Source organism: Aegilops tauschii, chromosome 2, assembly GCF_002575655.3.
Source record: "Aegilops tauschii subsp. strangulata cultivar AL8/78 chromosome 2, Aet v6.0, whole genome shotgun sequence".
Lineage (NCBI taxonomy): Eukaryota > Viridiplantae > Streptophyta > Magnoliopsida > Poales > Poaceae > Aegilops > Aegilops tauschii.
This window is the reverse complement of record NC_053036.3, coordinates 15,621,943-15,640,508: the sequence shown is the minus strand read 5'-3', so window position 1 is coordinate 15,640,508 and position 18,566 is coordinate 15,621,943. Positions and strand designations below refer to the sequence as shown.

The window sequence follows — 18,566 nt, the reverse complement described above, 5'->3', positions numbered from 1 at the left end:
TGTTCCCATGGGGAGTATAATAGTGGCTCGTCCGGAGCCAACTATGTGAGAACCGCAGCCGGCGATTGTCATAATACTTCCCGGAGATTTTTTAATGGACTCAAAATACTTAGTTTCTCGTAAAATGGTATGAGTGGTGGCGCTATCGGCAAGGCACGTTTCCTCCATTCGGGCGCCACACGCGTTCTAAAATATGACATCTAATTAATGTAATGAGGAAGAAAATACATTAAAAATAAATGCACACATCTCAGAACATAACATGCTATCATGTATAAATAATGGAATAAATGTCATCCAATCGCCAAAGTAAAGGATAAGTTTATGCTCTCATAGAGCTTACAACCAAATCGAATTTATTCAATTTTATTGTATCAAAGCACGGAATCGTGATAACCAAAGAGGTATGCTAAGTGGACTCGGTGAAGAAGCCATTCACTTCCGTCGCAATCTCCATACTAGTGAGCTGATCCTCCTCAGAAATTATCTTGGAGGCAGCATCAATGTCTAGTGGCGGCGCCGCCGAGGCGGCCATGTGGTCAACCTCCATGGCGACGTGGGCGTCGGTAGAGACCGCCAAAGCTGCCGCGATGGGCACCATGGGGGTCGCCTCTATAGGCGCAGCAGGGGGAGTAGCAATCATCACGGGTGCCGCCATGGGCGCCGGTGGAGCTCCCTCCTGAATCAAGGCGAGGTGCGTCTCACGTGCCTTCCGAGCCTTATATGCATCAATGACCTCCTGTGGTGCGCGGCACTGGCGGGAGAAATGCTCCACCGAGCCACAACGGAAGCAGTCCTGAGGCCTTTGCCCTCCCTTGCCCGGCTTGTTCTGCTTAGCCGGGGTGGGGGGGGGGGGGTGAGGGCCCTTCTTCTTGCCCTTCCGGCCCCTCTTCTTCTGTTGAGGCTTGCGGACTTTGAGAGCGTTCACCTCCTGGCGAGAACTCCCCCCAAGTGGTTGCGCGACAAAGTTCTTTTTGAGAACCTCGTCTTGCGCCTCCGCCACCTGGAGGACGTCAATCAACTCTGAATACCTCGTGTAGTTCCCCTGGCGGTAGTTCTGTGAGGACTGGACCGCGTCGGGGTGGAAAGTGGATAAGGTTTTCTCAATCTTCTGGGAGTCGGTAATCTCAGTACCACACAACCGAAGAGTCGTACAAATCCGGTGCAGAGCCGAATTGTACTCCCCAACCGTCTTGAAGTCCGCAAACCTCAGACGGATCCACTCTGCCTCTGCACGTGGCTTCACAGTGTACTTCAGCCGCTCAAACCGCTGCTTAAGAGCGGTCCAAAGGCCAGAAGCACTGCGCTCAGCCATATACTCATCTTTCAGAGTAGGTGACAGGTGATGACGGAGAAAGTGCAGAGCCTGCGCATTCTCAGTCTCGAACTTGGGATCAGTGACGGCCAGCTGGGCCCCCTTACCGATCGCCCTTAGGAGGGTTTTGCCCTGGAGAAAGATCTCGCAGTCCGAGGACCATGACAGGTAGTTCAGCCCTGTCTGGACCAACTCAGGAAACTCCTTGTGGACAATTCCGGCCATCTGCGATTTATGCAAAAATCATGAGATTCCAGCAGGTAATCTTTTGCACAAAGCGATGTTGATAAACTTATTCAATAAAATGGCGTTCCAATATTTAAAACATGCTATCATATGACTTACTAAATGATTAAGAGTGCTAAACAATTAATCTACAACAGTAAAATCATACAATAATATCATGTTACAAAAGATAGCATGTTAAGCGCATCTAGTATGTGAAAACTAGCCCAAAAATTGAATTCCCGAGGCATTTATAAGCCTAAATACGCATTTTCAGCGAAAACAGACGGTTCCAGGGGTTTCTACGCGAAATATTACAGCAGGAATAAACTACGCGTAAAAACAGGAAACTCCAGGGGCTAAAACGCAATTCGCCGCGCTGCAGCCGGCGCCACCTTTTTTTTTGTTTGGATCCCCACGGCGCGCGGCCCATCTGGGCCCAGCAGTCAGCGCCTTCCCCTTTTTTTTAGGAAAAACCCACCAGGGGGCCGGTCCTGCCAGGCCCAGCAGGCCGGCCCAGGGCGTTGCACTGCCCACCAGGGGGGCGACGCTAGGGTTACCCTAGCGCCCGAGCAACGCCGTGGCGGCGGCAGCCGAGCCGGCCAGCGGGGCGCGACGACCGGGGGAAAGGGGCCAGCGGTCAACGGCGCGGCGGCGGGCCGCGACGCGAGGATACGGCGCGCGGCGACCGCGACCAGGCCAGCGCGCGCGAGGCGGCGGCAGGCCACGGTGCGCGGCGGCGGCGGCTGCGGCCCCCGGCACGCGGCGACGGCGGCCGGCACGGCACGCGGCTGCGGCGGCTGCGGCCACAGCACGCGGCGACGGCGGCCATCGGGGCGCGCGGCCTCGGCGCGGCTCGGCCCCGGCGCGGTGCGGCCAGAGGCAGGGCACGACGCGGCCAGCTCGAGCCCCGGTGACGGCAGCCGGCCGTGCACGGGCTCGGCCGGGGCGACGACCGGCGCGACTGCGGCGGCCACGCCACGCGACGGCGACGACCGCGACTACGGCGGCCACGCGACGCGACGGCGACGACCGCGACTACGGCGCGGCGTCGAGCCGGCCATCGAGACGGCGGCGGCGGCGTCAGCAGGACGCGGCGCGGCGTGCTTGGTATGGCGTCATCTGGACGCCGGCCTCGGGATGCGGATCTTCGTCGTGTTCGTCCGAAACTCCGACGGCGCATGGCACATCTGCTGCTTTGGCGGCGGTACCGCGACCATCTGGGTCGCGATCTGTACCGACTCCCTATAGTGCAGTCAACAAGTCCCTCGTAGTCCAAGAACATCGACATTGGTCGGCGACGTGTTCGTCCGCTCGGTTTTTGGAAGGAAAATCCGCACCATAGGTAGATCAAATCCGAATAATAATCTAATCACAAAAACGGAATCGTAGTAACGAGAGGAATCCATTTTTGCAAAAAAAGTGGGGATCGGATCTTATACCTCCGCGGGATCGACGAAAGCCTGCGTGATGCAGGCTTGACGGAGAGTTGATGGAGCGAAGCGTGCTAATAACGTGTTCCGCAACTCCGCCGGCGAGTCCGGTCCGAGATTGCGGAGCGAGAGCGAGCGTCGTAGACGAAGTAGTCGAAGTATGCGAAAGTAAAATGACACAGAGAGATGGAGGAGACCAGCTTTATTAATCAATGATCAGGGATTACAATGATGGCTCCTCGTTGCTTTATATAGGGGGTAAGGGTCAAGGGATAAGTACCCACTTAACGTAAAGTGGGGGAAACGGAAGGGGCTAGCCCGTGCGATACGCACGAGGCTGCCGCCACCCTCGGTGGCCCCGGTTTCCCAACACGCATCACCAACAGAAACGACAATTGTATCTCTTGATGTGGCTCGACAGGATTCCAAGGTTCCTATGGGTGAGGCGATGAGCAAGCCAAGCGCGCGGCCCATCTTCTAGGTAAACATGGTGCTAGTCATGAGTTATGTATACTCCCTCCTTTTCATAATGCAGTGCATATAGATTTTTTTTTGAAAACTCAAACCTGCAATTTTTGACCAAGTTTGTGGAGAAAAGCATTTACATGTAGAATGCCAAACATATATCATTAGATCCATCATAAGATGTGGTTTGTATTTGTTATTTTTGTATTGAAGATATAAATAATTTTCTCTATAAACTTGGTCAACGTTTGCAAAGTTTGAATTTTAAAAAATCTATATACGCACTACATAGTGAAACGGAGGGAGTATAAGGTATATATGGTTCCATGTCCCTCCAGATTTTATTCTTGAGAGAATTCCTTATTTGGCCCTTTCTTAAATTTTGATTCCCTATTTGGCCCAAAATAAATTTTTCTTCCCTATTTGACACCTAAAATAATTTTCATTCCTTATATGACACTTTTGTCCATTTTAGGCACTAATCGGGTTAAGTGTGACGTTGAAAGACCATTTTACCCCTAGTGCATGTGTAAAATCTTGGATGTAGTTAAAAAGCAATCGGTTTACCCGTGTTTTAGGGATGTTCAACAGATGCTGCGCATGCATATGTATGCTCCAATATTTTGTTTCTTACTAGCCATACCCGCGCCGTGCCCCGTCGACACGGCACTTTTGTCTGTGCTATTTTTTGGCTCGGTTTTTGTATGTTTCTACTGTAGAATGTGCACACGTCTTTTGAAATATTCGGTGTTTATTTTTTCAAATGGGCCGAAAAGAGGTTCAAGCCTAAAATATTACGTAGACTATAAATTTTAAGTAAAGATGTTGGCTAGAAAGGTTGAAATGTTTTAATAGTAATGGTATTGTGTAATTTGGGAAAAAATACAACCAAGTTTCCTGTGTTTTAGTGTGTCATAAGAACATAATGGAAGTAACAATTTTTTTAGGGAGTACCGAAAATGACTGTATTTTTTGTAGAGAGTTAAACTTGCGAGCGGATTTTTTCTAGTATAGAAGATTGGTGTGATGTAAATACAAAAGTACTGTTCTTTGGAAGACAACAACGATGGAATGCATGATATGGAGATGTAAAAACTGCACTGATGAATAAATCATGTCTAGTGAAACAGAACATAGATTTATTCGGTGAACCGCGGCTGATTACTTTCCGGCCATCGGGAGACTCGCGTACTAGTACGTACAGCTGGATCGATTTGCACCAGATGCACTTGGACCGTTGCACGTACTAAGTACAAATCGCACACTCGATTTGGATGTTCTACACATTAACCAGGCCGAAAGGGAAGTAGGAAATTGGTACCAGACCGACTGTGAGCTTGTTGGCTTTGACTGGGGCCGTACGCACATCCTGCTGCATTTTAAGATCGAGCAAGCCAGCCAGTGAATTAAACGGAATGTTTGTTTCGTGATTTTTCTCCGATCGGGGCCCCTTTGCACAGCTCGCACACCCTCCTCGACGGGCCTGGCCACAGAATCATGTCGCTCTCATTAATCTCTTCATTGTCTTTTTCTCACGGTATACAAGTTATCATATCTATATACTAGCAGAATATAACTGCCCCCTAGTTATATAGGGGCTGGGTGTGTTTGGAACGTGTAACCAAATTCAGGACGAACGCACATACCAGATTACCTAAGACAAAATATTGGAGCATACATATACATGTGCAGCATCCTTTGAACATCCCTAAAACATGGGTGAATTGATTGCTCTTTTACTTCATCCTGGACAGTTAAAAATGCATTAGGGGCAAAATGGTCTTTTCACCACACAGTTAACACTATTAGTGTCTAAAATGAACGAAAGTGTCATATAAGGAACAAAAATTAATTTAGGTGTCAAATAGGGAAGAAAATTTATTTTGGGCCAAATAGGGAAGCAAATTTTAAGAAAGGGCCAAATAAGGAATTCTCTCTTTATTCTTAGCATTGTATCCTCTCAGATTCCAAACTTGGTCCAATAAATGAAGTAGACGTTGATCCTCAAAAGAAAAATGACAATTGTTCGATATTTGCTCTAGCGCTTTCTAGACCCCGCTATGATTCTGAGTTAGGGCAACTTCAATGCGACTCACCAAATCGACCTCAAATGTTCGGACTGGGCGGTTTGAACACTTTCAGCAATCCAGCACAGCTTGCCTAAATTGTTCGGATCTTGGACATCCAAACTCGCGCAACTGACATCAAATTTAGGGGAGGTTTGGGAGAGTCTGAAAGTTCGTCACGTCGAACTCTGACAAAACAGTTTGCAGAACAAACCCTAAAGATGTGATTAGTGTGACTAGCTCGTAGAATGGAATTTAGATCCGTAAACTAGAAAAGAAAGTAGACATGTAGGGCTAGATTATGAAAAAACGGTTTTAGGTTTGTCATACCGAGTCGATCGCTGGGCTGCTCGCTATAGCAAATCTTAACAGATTCCCCTACTCTGAAATAGCAGCCCGGAGATGACCTCGGTGATGGAGATTGGCTGCATGGATTTGATAGAACTTTTAGGGAGAAGTTGATGGCATCCTATGAGTCAGATTAGAAAGGTTTCATGGTGCTAAAAAAATGTGAAATCAAGGGGTAGCAGTAGATTACAAACTAAAGGTTTGAAATCACAGGGAATCTTGCCGGAATAGGGTCTCCGTAGATTGGACGGCACGGGAGTTTGCACTGTTGGATCGCCCTCAAATTTACAGAAGCAATTTGATCGTTGGATCTTCAAGAAGATGTTCGAGTCGACGGGAATAGATGGACTACGGACAGTTTCCTGCCGTCTTGCAGATTCCGCACGAACAACTTTGTCGCGACTTTAGGTGGCTCGTGAGCTATAGTTTCGTTGGTGTTGAAACTTGGTGTGTAGGAGTAGTATTTATAAGGGTCCTAGGTCGGTTGGGGCTGCCATAGGTCGACTAGAATTGTACAGAGATCGAGTTTCTCTCTTGTATTCGAAACAATGCTGGAATCCGAGTTTGACACAAGTTGGTTTGTATTTGGTCACCCAAAGGAACCTCCCGGAGCCAAGAAAGCGTGTTGGAGCAGAGGTAAAAATATTTGGCTAGCCTTGGGTCATTGGGCTTGAGCCTGGATGAAACTTAAAGTGAGTTTGGATCGTCGGTTTAGAGAAAAAGATTGATAAGCGAGCTTGCTTTTGAGTAGAAGGTGGATAGGAGTCCAAGTAACCCCTAACTCAAATACTAGTGCACTTTAAATGAACTTGACCCAAGAGAAGGAAATGCAAAAGATAAAATAAATTGTTCAATCATTTTTTTAATCCACGTGAAAAAAATCCTAGCTAACAAGGCTAGGGTTTGAAAAAGTGGTATGTTACAGATTCTTTCCTTTGCCTTTGCTAACTCTTGCCCTTTCCTATCCATTTTCTGCCGGCAACCGTGACTACGGACCATTCACACCCCCCCCCCCTGCATGATGTCGGATACAGTTGAGGTCAGGCATAGTGAGAAGAGGGGGTAGACTATGGTTGGTCTGCTCATGATAGCCGGCGACGATGATGGGCATATGGCAAGAGACCTCATGTTTGACGCCATTACCGTCAACTAGATGACACCTCCAGAGGTTATGTGTACTTGGTTGCCAACCCACTCCGGCAAAGCATGGCATGCTCTGTTGATCAATTATCCTTTTCTTTTTATCTCCTCGGTCTTTTCAGTTGGTTTTCTTCCAATAAATTGGTTGTTTCAACTTTTTTCTAGGACTATAAGAACCTGCCAAAAAAACAAGTTTAAAAAATTAACATTTATTTAAAAACATGTTCGGAACATGTTTAAAAAGTGTTAAGTCTGTATTTCAAAATTTTCTTTCTGCATTAGAATTCTTTATAGTATATTAAGGAAACGTTCAATGTATATTACAAAAATAATCAATGTGTATTAAAATGTTCAACGTGTATTACAAAAATGTTCACCATATAATATTAAAAATCAATTTATATTTTAAAACTTATAAATTAGTATAGAAAATAATAAAAAGTAAGACGTGGAAAAAGAAAATACCGAAATAAAAACTATACTAAAAGGCTTAAAATAGAAAAATGAAAACTCCTAGAAAAAATCTAAACAAAAACCCATATCTATATCTATATCTATACCTAATAATAAATGGGCTATTGCTTCTGGCGGTACGTCATGGAAATTGCCTCCAAAGTTGCAAAATATTACCCCACGATGCCATGTATTAGTGATAAATAACGTTTCACACAGGAGAATCCCCACCTGGGCTGGCCCATGCAGCAGGAACCTTCTACACTGCGCTCCGCACATTGGGAGAAAACACAGCGTGCATGTTTGTGCCGGCATATGTCCAAGCCGCCTGTTATTTATTTTTTGTTTCCAATTTCCATCTTCCTTTTTTTCTACTTTAAATAATTTGGGACTTGAAAAAAGTTCCAAAACATAAGCAAATGCGAATTTTAAAAAATATGTTATATAATTCATAAATGTTAGTGGATTAAGAAAATGTTCGTGATTTTAAAAACTGTTCGCATATTCAAAAAAAGTTCGCAATGTTGAAAACAAATGTTCAGGAAATTAAAAACATTTCATGATTTTTTAAAAAGTTTTTGTCTTTTTATGCGAAAAACTGTTTTTGTCTTATAAAATGGTAATGAAATTGCCCAAAATTTTGCCAATTCAAAAAATGTTCATGAATTAAAAAATATCCTAAAAATTCAAAAACTGTTCGTGACTTACAAAATAGTTTATTGATTCATAAAATGCTCGCTGATTCAAAAAATGTTAGTTAAATAAAAAAATTGTGAATTTCAGAAATTATTCCACCAATTTCCAAAAAAATGTTCGTCGATTCTAGAAATGTTTGCCTATTCAAGAAAAATGTGTTAGAAAATGTTCACAAATTTTAATTTTCTTTTGCATATAGAATAAAATGATCATGAATTTAAAAAATGTTCATGATTTTAGAAAATGTTGAAATCTCTAAAAATATTCAATATTTCAGATATGTTCATGAGTTTAAAAAATGTGCATGATTTCAAAAATTGTTAATGGTTTCACTAAAATGAGAGCGATAATGTATCTCAGTGATGCAGTAAACTGTCGCATGGCCATCGGAGATAATGATTTTTTGCTCCCGTTACCACGCAAGGTCCGTTTGCCATAATAAAAAAGGCTATTGCTTCTTACGGTACTTCATGGAGATTGTCCCCAAAGTTTTTTTCTTGAGACAAGCCCCAAAAGTTACAAATATTACCCACCAATGTCACGTGTGGTAGAAAACATTTCACATTGAGGAATCCCCGCCTGGGCCCGTCAATGCAGTAGGGACCTTCTATACTGCGCTCTGCGTGCCTAGAAAGACGCAGCCCATGTCCAGGCGCCGATGTCCGGGCGGCCTGTTTTTTTAGATTCTTTTTATTGTTTTTTCTGTTTTACTTTTCTATTTTAAATAATTTGGGACATTACAAAAGTTCTTAAAATGAAAATAATGATAATTTTGAAATAAAATATTTAGTACTACATAATAAAATGTTTGTGGATTCCAAAAGTGTTCGTGTTCCATAAAAAAGTTTGCTTAATAAAAAATGTTTGACATTTTAAAAATAAATTTTCGGGAAATCAGAAAATATTTTCTAAAAAGTCTATGTATTAAAAATGTTAATGAAATTAAGAAATTGCCAATTTAAAAAATGTTCATGAATGCAAAAAAATCCTAAAAAATAAAAAATTGTTCCTGACTTACAAAATAGTTTATTCATTCATAAAATGTCCGCTGATTCAAGAAATGATCAACCGTTTTAAAAATGTTCGTTAAATCTAATAAATATTCGTGAATTTAAAAAATTATTCCTCCAATTTTCAAAAAATGTTCGACTATTCTAGAAATGTTCGCCGATTCAAGAAAATTGTTAAAAAAGTTCACGATTTTTTAATAAAATGTTTGCAAATAGTATAAAATGTTCATGAATTCAAAAATAAATCTTGATTTTCGAAAATGTTCGAAAATCTAGAAAGTGTTCATGAATTTTAAAATATTCATGATTTCAAACGTTTTCACGAGTTTAAAAAAATGTTCATGATTTCACAAAATTGAAAGTGATAGTGTATCTCGGCAACGCAGCAAAATGTGATCATGGCGACTGGAGATTATGAATTTTTTTCTCCCGCTGCAACTCACGGGCTGTTTTGCTAGTGAGAAAAAGAAAACACAAAAACCAATGTGCGACCTGCAGAGAAAACCAAGAACTGGACGGGCCGACTCATCCCACCCGCGAACGTAGCCTCAAGTAGTTGAGGAGAGGTCATCCGCAAAAAAAAAGGTTGGCGAGAGGTCCTAAATGGCGTGGTCAGCGCCAGTTTGTGCTACTCGTGCTTGAAGAAGATGCCTAGGCGGCTAGGCCACCAATTCTTTGATCGGGAAGACGCTCAAATGGTCAACCGATCGATCCAACTATCTAGAAAAACTGATCGATTGAACGGAACTTTTCAAAGCAGTCGTTCACTTGCTCGCTTCTGGTTACTTGGTTGACCAGTTGACTATCTCAATGTTGACCTTAACTTTTGAAAAAATTTATCGATGTTAAAAAATAACAAAACTGAAAGTTTTAATGAGTTATGAAAATAATTCATCGATTTAAAGAAATCACAAATTTTAGAAAGTTCATCAATTTTTGAAAAGTAAGCTTGGAAGAAAAGTGTCCTTCAGTTTTTCACCCCTTTGCCCTAGGATTCGTTAATCCTCTTTCTTTATGGAAATAAAATTCAGTGATTTTGAAAAAAGAAGTCACGATTTTTTTAAAAAAATTCACAAATTAGAAAATGTTCGCGGATTTTGGAAAGAGTTCATAAAAATTGTAAATAGTTGTGGATTTGGAAAAAGTTTAACTATTTCGAAGAAAAAGTGACAATTTTAAAATATTCATGGGTTTTAAAACGAAACTAAAAGATTGTTCAACCGCTCCGAAGAAGTGAAAAATAAAGACTGGCTGGAAACTTCCGGAAGCTTCCCAAGACCGAAGACCGAACTCTAATAGATACCTTTAATATGGGCTGGCCCGCAGAGAAAAAAGATGGGGCAGGGGGGCAGGGGTGTGCGCCCGTTTGCGCCAGCATCTTTAACCGGCGGAACAGGCGCCAAATAGGATCAGAGCTAGTTGACCGACACTCTTATATACCTCTTTAAGCGATCTGGAGCGTAGCATCGCCTCAAGCGTGCGTACGGTGGGCCGGTGAATGTAGTTTTAGGTTCATTTAATTTTCTCTTTTTTGGCTTTTGTATACATTTCAAAAATTATTATGAAAATATAATGAATATTTCGTAAATTAATTTACTTCAAAATTTCATTATGCATTAAAAATGTTATATAGTGTATAAAATTTGTTCGCACAACTTTTCATAAAATGTTGATAGCACTAAAAAAATATACCGGAAATCTTATGAAATGTTCATGTGTTAAAACGTTTATACAATGTAAAAAGAAATCTCCTCGTAGTTTAAAAAATATATTTAGTACAATGAAAAAAAATTATACGGCACTGTAAAAAAGGTTCATGCCTTTCAAAATATATTCGTTATATGATGTAAAAAACTGTTTGCATAGTTAAAAAAATCATGCCATTTAAAAAATGTTCAACATATCTACCCCCTCCACCCGTCTAAACAGGGAAAAACTATCCACCGTACATGTTATTTAGCTAATTAGCTGCCCCGTGACAGAGGAATTAATATCTTTTCTCCCACATGGTGTGTATGGCCTCACCAATCAATTTTTGGCATGCATTAGCCAATCGCTGGCATGCGAGATTATAATGGCGGCTCGCAGTCTGTTTGTTGAGATCCAGTTGGCCAAAATGTCTCCATGAAACTGCTCTAATTTCCATGCTATTTGTCTTGTTATGTCAGATGAAAAAATAGGCCCTCTAAAAATGGATGGAGGGAGTATTTGAAAAAATGTACATCATTTATTTGAACAATGTTCAACTTGTATCAAAAAAAGTTGCACAAGTATGTGAGAAACGGACAATGTGTACTCAAAAGTTGGAGATGTGTTGAAGAAAGGAAAGAAAAATAACTGGAAGGAAAACTGAAGAAAACCAGCGCTACGAAAAACGAATAATTGGGCCGGGGCAATGTGGAGCGCTGCAGGCTACGTGCAGCTGACTCATGGCCCCCGAGCGCGCACGCGAGAAGCAGCGAGTGCTAGTACGGCACCGGCGGCATGCAACCGGCAGGCAGGCGTACCAATTACCAGACGTATAGTAGTAGGAGTACTATGTACTCCCTCCGTTTCGTTTGGCACTTTGCGTCCGATTCCTCGCGCTCGCGCGAGAATATTACTATAGCTACGCACAGGCTCCTTCAGTTCCGGTCTCCCTAGTGACTAGTGACTGAATGCGTTCGCGAATCTCATCACAGTACTGCTTACTCTAGTGCTACTGCTACGTACGTATTCCCGAGCTTAGCCAGACCTGCAAGGCTGCAACATAGCACAGGAGTACGTACGGTGTACTTACTGTCTCCATGGTCGACCAGGCATGCATGCATGCAAGAGCGACGGACCACTTGCACGTACCTAGTACGTGCGCATGCACGGTCGAGACTCACTACATCGGGGTCGGTCCTGTGACGGTCGATGTGGATATTTGAATTCGTATTCGGGACTGTGCGTGTAGCTTCGTCGATCGGTCCGGTCCGTACGCGGGTTTCTCCTGCGTCGTTCTCGCTCGCCTGTCGCCGCCGGCCAGCTAGCCGCCCTCCCCGATAAGGGAGCAGCCGAGCCACGTCGTGCTTGTCGGAGAGACGTACGTACGCGTACCTGCCGAGCCACGTCCAGCACTGCGCGCGAATGCATGCCGCATTTCACTGCGCCGAATACGCCATGCATCTTCCTGCCGACTGACTGGCCCGTCCCATTATTTCCATTCATTCACCTTGCTGTACACGCATCTTCGCCAACAGATCATCTGTGACATCCACCATCGCTTATTGCCTATTGGTGTAGGATGCGTGCGCCCAGCGCGCCGGTGCTTGCTTTCTCATCGCACAAATTAATAACTCCACCTCTGTCTGATCGATGCCGCGGTCGTAGCTTCGTTCAAGCTTGGAGGAGCACCAGGCCAGTTGACTCGCGCCCGGCCGGCTGCAGGATGCATGCGAGCATTGCCTGCAGGTGCATAGGTACAGAGGGGCGCTGGAAGCGTATCAATGATTACTCACTCGTGCATGGGAGGCCTCGAACGAAGCTACTCCCTCCGTCCCATCATATAAAAACGTTTTTCACACTAATGTAATGAGAAAAACGTTCTTATATTATGGGACGGAGGGAGTAGCTAGGAAGAGCGGAAGTTAGCTAGGAACGGAATGGAAGGCATGGCCTTGCTCAAAAAGTCACATGCAGGAATTCATGTCGAAACCTGGGAATAGTCTGGTCTGAACCATAGTTTCAATTTGGTTTTCCTGTTGGGCTGCTTTGGTTTGGTTGAAATGGGTTGAGCCTCTATTGCAATTTGGTTTGGTGTGGGCTTCTATAATTAATAGATTGGATTGGTTTGGTCTAGACAGAAACAAATTGGTCTCAGACCATTTTAGTCCATGGATAAAAACCAGTCTAGCTACCAGTTTGACCTCACGTCACACGATACTGGCCCTATGTTTAGGTGCAGCCGCCGCTGCAGATAAGCGTTATGAGCGTGCGTATCACCCCGCCAGCACCGAGACCTATGGTGACAAAACTCAACTCCTTCATACAGAACATGAGGAGCACAAGGCCGAGGCCATGGACGATGCTGTTGACAATGGAGATGGCGTAAGCTCGACCTTGCCGATGTGGCCGACGAAGGCGACGGTGGCAAAGCCGATGAGGAACTGGAAGACCCCGGTCAAGATCATCGGCCCAGCGATCTGCCAAAGGGTCTTGCACACGACCGGCAAGGTCTTGCAGCCGGGGACGAGCCACCGTCTACGTGGCCGGCCGGCGCCAACATCTGTTCTTCCGGTGCATGCACGGACAACGTACAGTCATACACTGAAGCTCTTCAGACCGAGCACACACCAAGCTAGCCATTGTTCGTACGTGCTTCATACCTTTCGTAGTTTTGTACGTACATGTTAAGTTTGGGGGCCAACGTTCTAGTTGCTGCTGACTAACCCATAGTTTGAAACTTTGGGTTCAAACTGCATGTAGAAAATGGTCTGGATGGATTTAGCTTGAAAATAAATATAGTTTGGATTGTACCATTTGCAATTTGGTCTGGTTTGGCTTGAGCGCTGGACTTATACATGTATGGGTTGGCCTGGGTTTAGTTTGGATTACAAACTATTCCCAGGTTTACGTGTCGGGTCTCCTAGCCTACTCCATCCGTCCTTCCGTTTTGTCCGTGGTTCATTTCACGAGTCGCACCGCACTCCCCGTCGATCGTGTACGTACTGCTGGCATTGTCATACTAGTGTGCTACGTATTCCTCTCTCTCTCTCTCTCTCTCTCTCTCTCTCTCTCTCTCTCTCTCTCTCTCTCTACATATACCGTTGCTGCCAGCCGCGCCCATACGTTCCATGAAATGGGATGAAGGCCAACACGGTACCAAAAGGAAGACACGCCAGTCAGCTCAGAACGGAAGGCCTAGCTAGCCAACAATTATAGCGTACCACCGCAGTGAGGTAGCAATCCAGCAGGCACCCACGTCGCCCTCCGCCGCGTCAACCGTCCCGTCGGCGTCCATCACGAGTCGCGGACAGCGCACAACTGCCTGCCGGGCTCTCTCATTCTCTTCCTTTTCCCTCGCATGGAGGCCGACTTTGTTGCCTAGCCAGTTCCTATCTAGTCTAGTAGCTACAAAGTTCAAAAGAAAACAAAAAACAAAGCGAGAATCGGAATATGTACGAATGCGCGACACACTTGACATGCACGCACGTGAATGCACACCGTGCACGTACGTACGAGTGCACGACACACTGACTGGATGGGGTCTTGTACGTACATTACTGTCTGCGCGCGTGCATCCATATCCACGCTGCCACGGACTCCTACGCTACCTACGTACAAAGCGTGGATGTGTGCATGCATGCATGCATAGGCGGGACACGAATTGACGCCGGTTTACGAGGACACGCACGGTACTGTACGTACTACCAGTAGCACATACAGTACATGCATACGGCTGCGACGAAACATATATAAATATACGTACGTACGGTACGTACATAGTACTATAACATGTACGCCACGCTTTGAAGTTTGAATTGTTCGCGCCTGGTTCGCTGGCCCTCTGATGATTAATGAGTGGATTGCTGGTGGGCCGGCGGCGCACGTATAGCCCGTGAGTGCGATGTCTCCCGGAGTTATGATCATGTGCACTCTAGGTACTCACACGCCGGCCGCAGAACTACCTAGGGAGTTGCAGTTTGCTATAGTACCCGCATTGCATGTCCATCTCTAGTAAGTCTGGTTCTTCATATGCAGCCTCATATGCAGCAGATGCAACTTGTTTGGTTGCCTGCATTGTATGAAGGGGCATTTACCCTCCTGCTGTTCGGTTGCCGTTTTTGTGCTTAGGGTGTGAGCAGATGCAAACTTCAGCTGTTTGGTTGCAAACAACGTTCGTGTTCTGCTCACCCCATTCAAATGTGATGGTAAGAGCCTTACCACCATATGATCAGCACAACAGCAAGCACAACTGACAGCAGATCAAAGAGGCAAGCACTGACAGCAAACAAAACAAGCAACCAAATGAGATCAAACAAAGCAAGCAACACAAATAACAACAAACTACTTAGATTAACAGCAGGGGAATCCTCCTTCCCTGCTCCACGCCAGGTGCTGCTCCTGCCAAAATTTAACAAGTTCACAGCACAAGTACCAAAGTTCTAGCCACAGACCATAACAAGTTCAACACTAGTAACACCCAAGTTAACTACATTGCATGCTCAATGTCACGAACGCAGTGTTGGGAAACGTAGCATGCAATTTAAAAAAATTCCTACGCTCACGCAAGTTCTATCTAGGAGATGCATAGCAACGAGGGGGAGAGTGTGTCTACATACTCTCGTAGACCGTAAGCGGAAGCGTTTCATAACGCGGTTGATGTAGTCAAACTTTCTTCGCGATCCACCGATCGAGTACCGAACATACGGCACCTCCGAGTTCTGCACACGTTCAGCTCGGTGACGGCCCTCGCCTTCTTGATCCAGCTGAAGGAAATATGCCCTAGAGGCAATAATAAAGTTATTATTTATTTCCTTATTCCATGATAAATGTTTATTATTCATGCTAGAATTGTATTAACCGGAAACATAATACATGTGTGAATACATAGACAAACAGAGTGTCACTAGTATGCCTCTACTTGACTAGCTCGTTGATCAAAGATGGTTATGTTTCCTAACCATAGACATGCATTGTCATTTGATAAACGGGATCACATCATTAGAAAAATGATGTGATTGACTTGACCCATTCCGTTAGCTTAGCACTTGATCGTTTAGTTTACTGCTATTGCTTTCTCCATGACTTATACATGTTCCTGTGACTATGAGATTATGCAACTCCCGATTACCGGAGGAACACTTTGTGTGCTACCAAACGTCACAACGTAACTGTGTGATTATAAAGGTGCTCTACAGGTGTCTCCGATGGTACTTGTTGAGTTGGCACAGATCAAGATTAGGATTTGTCACTCCGATTGTCGGAGAGGTATCTCTGGGCCCTCTCGGTAATGCACATCACTATAAGCCTTGCAAGCAATGTGACTAATGAGCTAGTTACGAGATGATGCACTACGGAACGAGTAAAGAGACTTGCCGGTAACGAGATTAAGCTAGGTATTGAGATACCGACGATCCAATCTCGGGCAAGTAACATACCGATGACAAAGGGAACAACGTATGTTGTTATGCGGTTTGACCGATAAAGATCTTCGTAGAATATGTAGGAACCAATATGAGCATCCAGGTTCCGCTATTGGTTATTGACCGGAAACGTGTCTCGGTCATGTCTACATAGTTCTCGAACCCGTAGGGTCCGCACGCTTAAAGTTCTGTGACGATCGGTATTATGAGTTTATATGTTTTGATGTACTGAAGGTAGTTCGGAGTCCCGGATATGATCATGGACATGACGAGGAGTCTCGAAATGGTCGAGACGTAAAGATCGATATATTGGACGACTATGTTCTAACACCGGAAGTGTTTCAGGAGGTTTCGGACATTTACCGGAGTACCGGGGGGTTACCGGAACCCCCCGGGGAGTATATTGGGCCTAATGGGCCTTAGTGGGAGAAGAGGAGGGGCGGCCAGGGCAGCCGCGCGCCCCCTCCCCCTCTAGTCCGAATTGGACAAGGAGGGGGCGCGGCGCCCCCCTTTCCTTCTATCCCTCTCTCCCTTCCTTCCCCTTCTCTTACTCCTACTAGGAAAGGAGGAGTCCTACTCCCGGTGGGAGTAGGACTTCCCCCTTGGCGCGCCCTCCTCCTCGCCGGCCGCCTCCCCCCTAGCTCCTTTATATACGGGGAGGGGGGCACCCCTTGGAGACACAACAATTGATCATTGATCTCTTAGCCGTGTGCGGTGCCCCCCTCCACCATAATCCACCTCGGTCATATCGTAGCGGTGCTTAGGCGAAGCCCTGCGTCGGGAACTTCATCAACATCGTCATCACGCCGTCCTGCTGACGAAACTCTCCCTCGAGCTCTACTAGATCGTGAGTTCGCGGGACGTCACCGAGCTGAACGTGTGCAGAACACGGAGGTGCCGTACGTTCGGTACTGAGGATCAGTCGATCGTAAAGACGTAATACTACATCAACCGCGTTGTCATAACGCTTCCGCTTTCGGTCTACGAGGGTACGTGGACACACTCTCCCCTCTCGTTGCTATGCATCACCATGATCTTGTGTGTGCGTAGGATTTTTTTTGAAATGACTACATTCTCCAACAGTGGCATCCGAGCCAGGTTTATGCGTAGATGTTATATGCACGAGTAGAACACAAGTGAGTTGTGGGCGATACAAGTCATACTGCTTACCAGCATGTCATACTTTGGTTCGGCGGTATTGTTGGATGAAGCGGCCTGGACCGACATTACGCGTACGCTTATGCGAGACTGGTTCTACCGACGTGCTTTGCACACAGGTGGCTAGCGGGTGCCAATTTCTCCAACTTTAGTTGAACCGAGTGTGGCTACGCCCGGTCCTTGTGAAGGTTAAAACATCACTAACTTGACGAAATATCGTTGTGGTTTTGATGCGTAGGTAAGAACGGTTCTTGCTCAGCCCGTAGCAGCCACGTAAATCTTGCAACAACAAAGTAGAGGACGTCTAACTTGTTTTTGCAGGGCATGTTGTGATGTGATATAGTCAAGGCATGATGCTATATTTATTGTATGAGATGATCATGTTTTGTAATGGAGTTATCGTCAACTGGCAGGAGCCATATGGTTGTCACTTTATTGTATGCAATGCAATCGCCCTGTAATTGCTTTACTCTATCACTAAGCGGTAGCGATAGTCGTAGAAGCAATAGTTGGCGAGATGACAACGATGCTACGATGGAGATCAGGGTGTCTCGCCGATGACGATGGTGATCATGACGGTCCTTTGGAGATGGAGATCAAAAGCACAAGATGATGATGGCCATATCATATCACTTATATTGATTGCATGTGATGTTTATCCTTTATGCATCTTATTCTGCTTTGTTTGACGGTAGCATTATAAGATGCTCTCTCACTAAATTTCAAGGTAAAAGTGTTCTCCCCGAGTATGCACTGTTGCCAAAGTTCATCGTGCCGAGACACCACATGATGATCGGGTGTGATAAGCTCAAAGTTCATCTACAATGGGTGTAAGACAGTTTTGCACACGCAGAATACTCGGGTTAAACTTGACGAGCCTAGCATATGCAAATATGGCCTCGGAGCACTGAGACCGAAAGGTCGAGCGTGAATCATATAGTAGATATGATCAACATAGTGATGTTCACCATTGAAAACTACTCCATCTCACGTGATGATCGGTTATGGTTTAGTTGATATGGATCACGTGATCACTTAGATGATTAGAGGGATGTCTATCTAAGTGGGAGTTCTTAAGTAATATGATTAATTGAACTTAAATTTATCATGAACTGAGTACCTGATAGTATTTTGCTTGTCTATGTTGT

The 18,566-nt window shown here is 45.0% G+C and overlaps 1 protein-coding gene across 1 annotated transcript; it reads right to left on the bottom strand.

The window, feature by feature from the left end:
- Positions 1 to 409: 409 nt before the first annotated feature.
- On the bottom strand, positions 410 to 1,540 carry LOC141040616 (uncharacterized). Its single transcript, XM_073506729.1, has one exon. The coding sequence runs from the start codon at positions 1,538 to 1,540 to the stop codon at positions 410 to 412; it is 1,131 nt and encodes a 376-aa protein (XP_073362830.1).
- Positions 1,541 to 18,566: the final 17,026 nt, after the last annotated feature.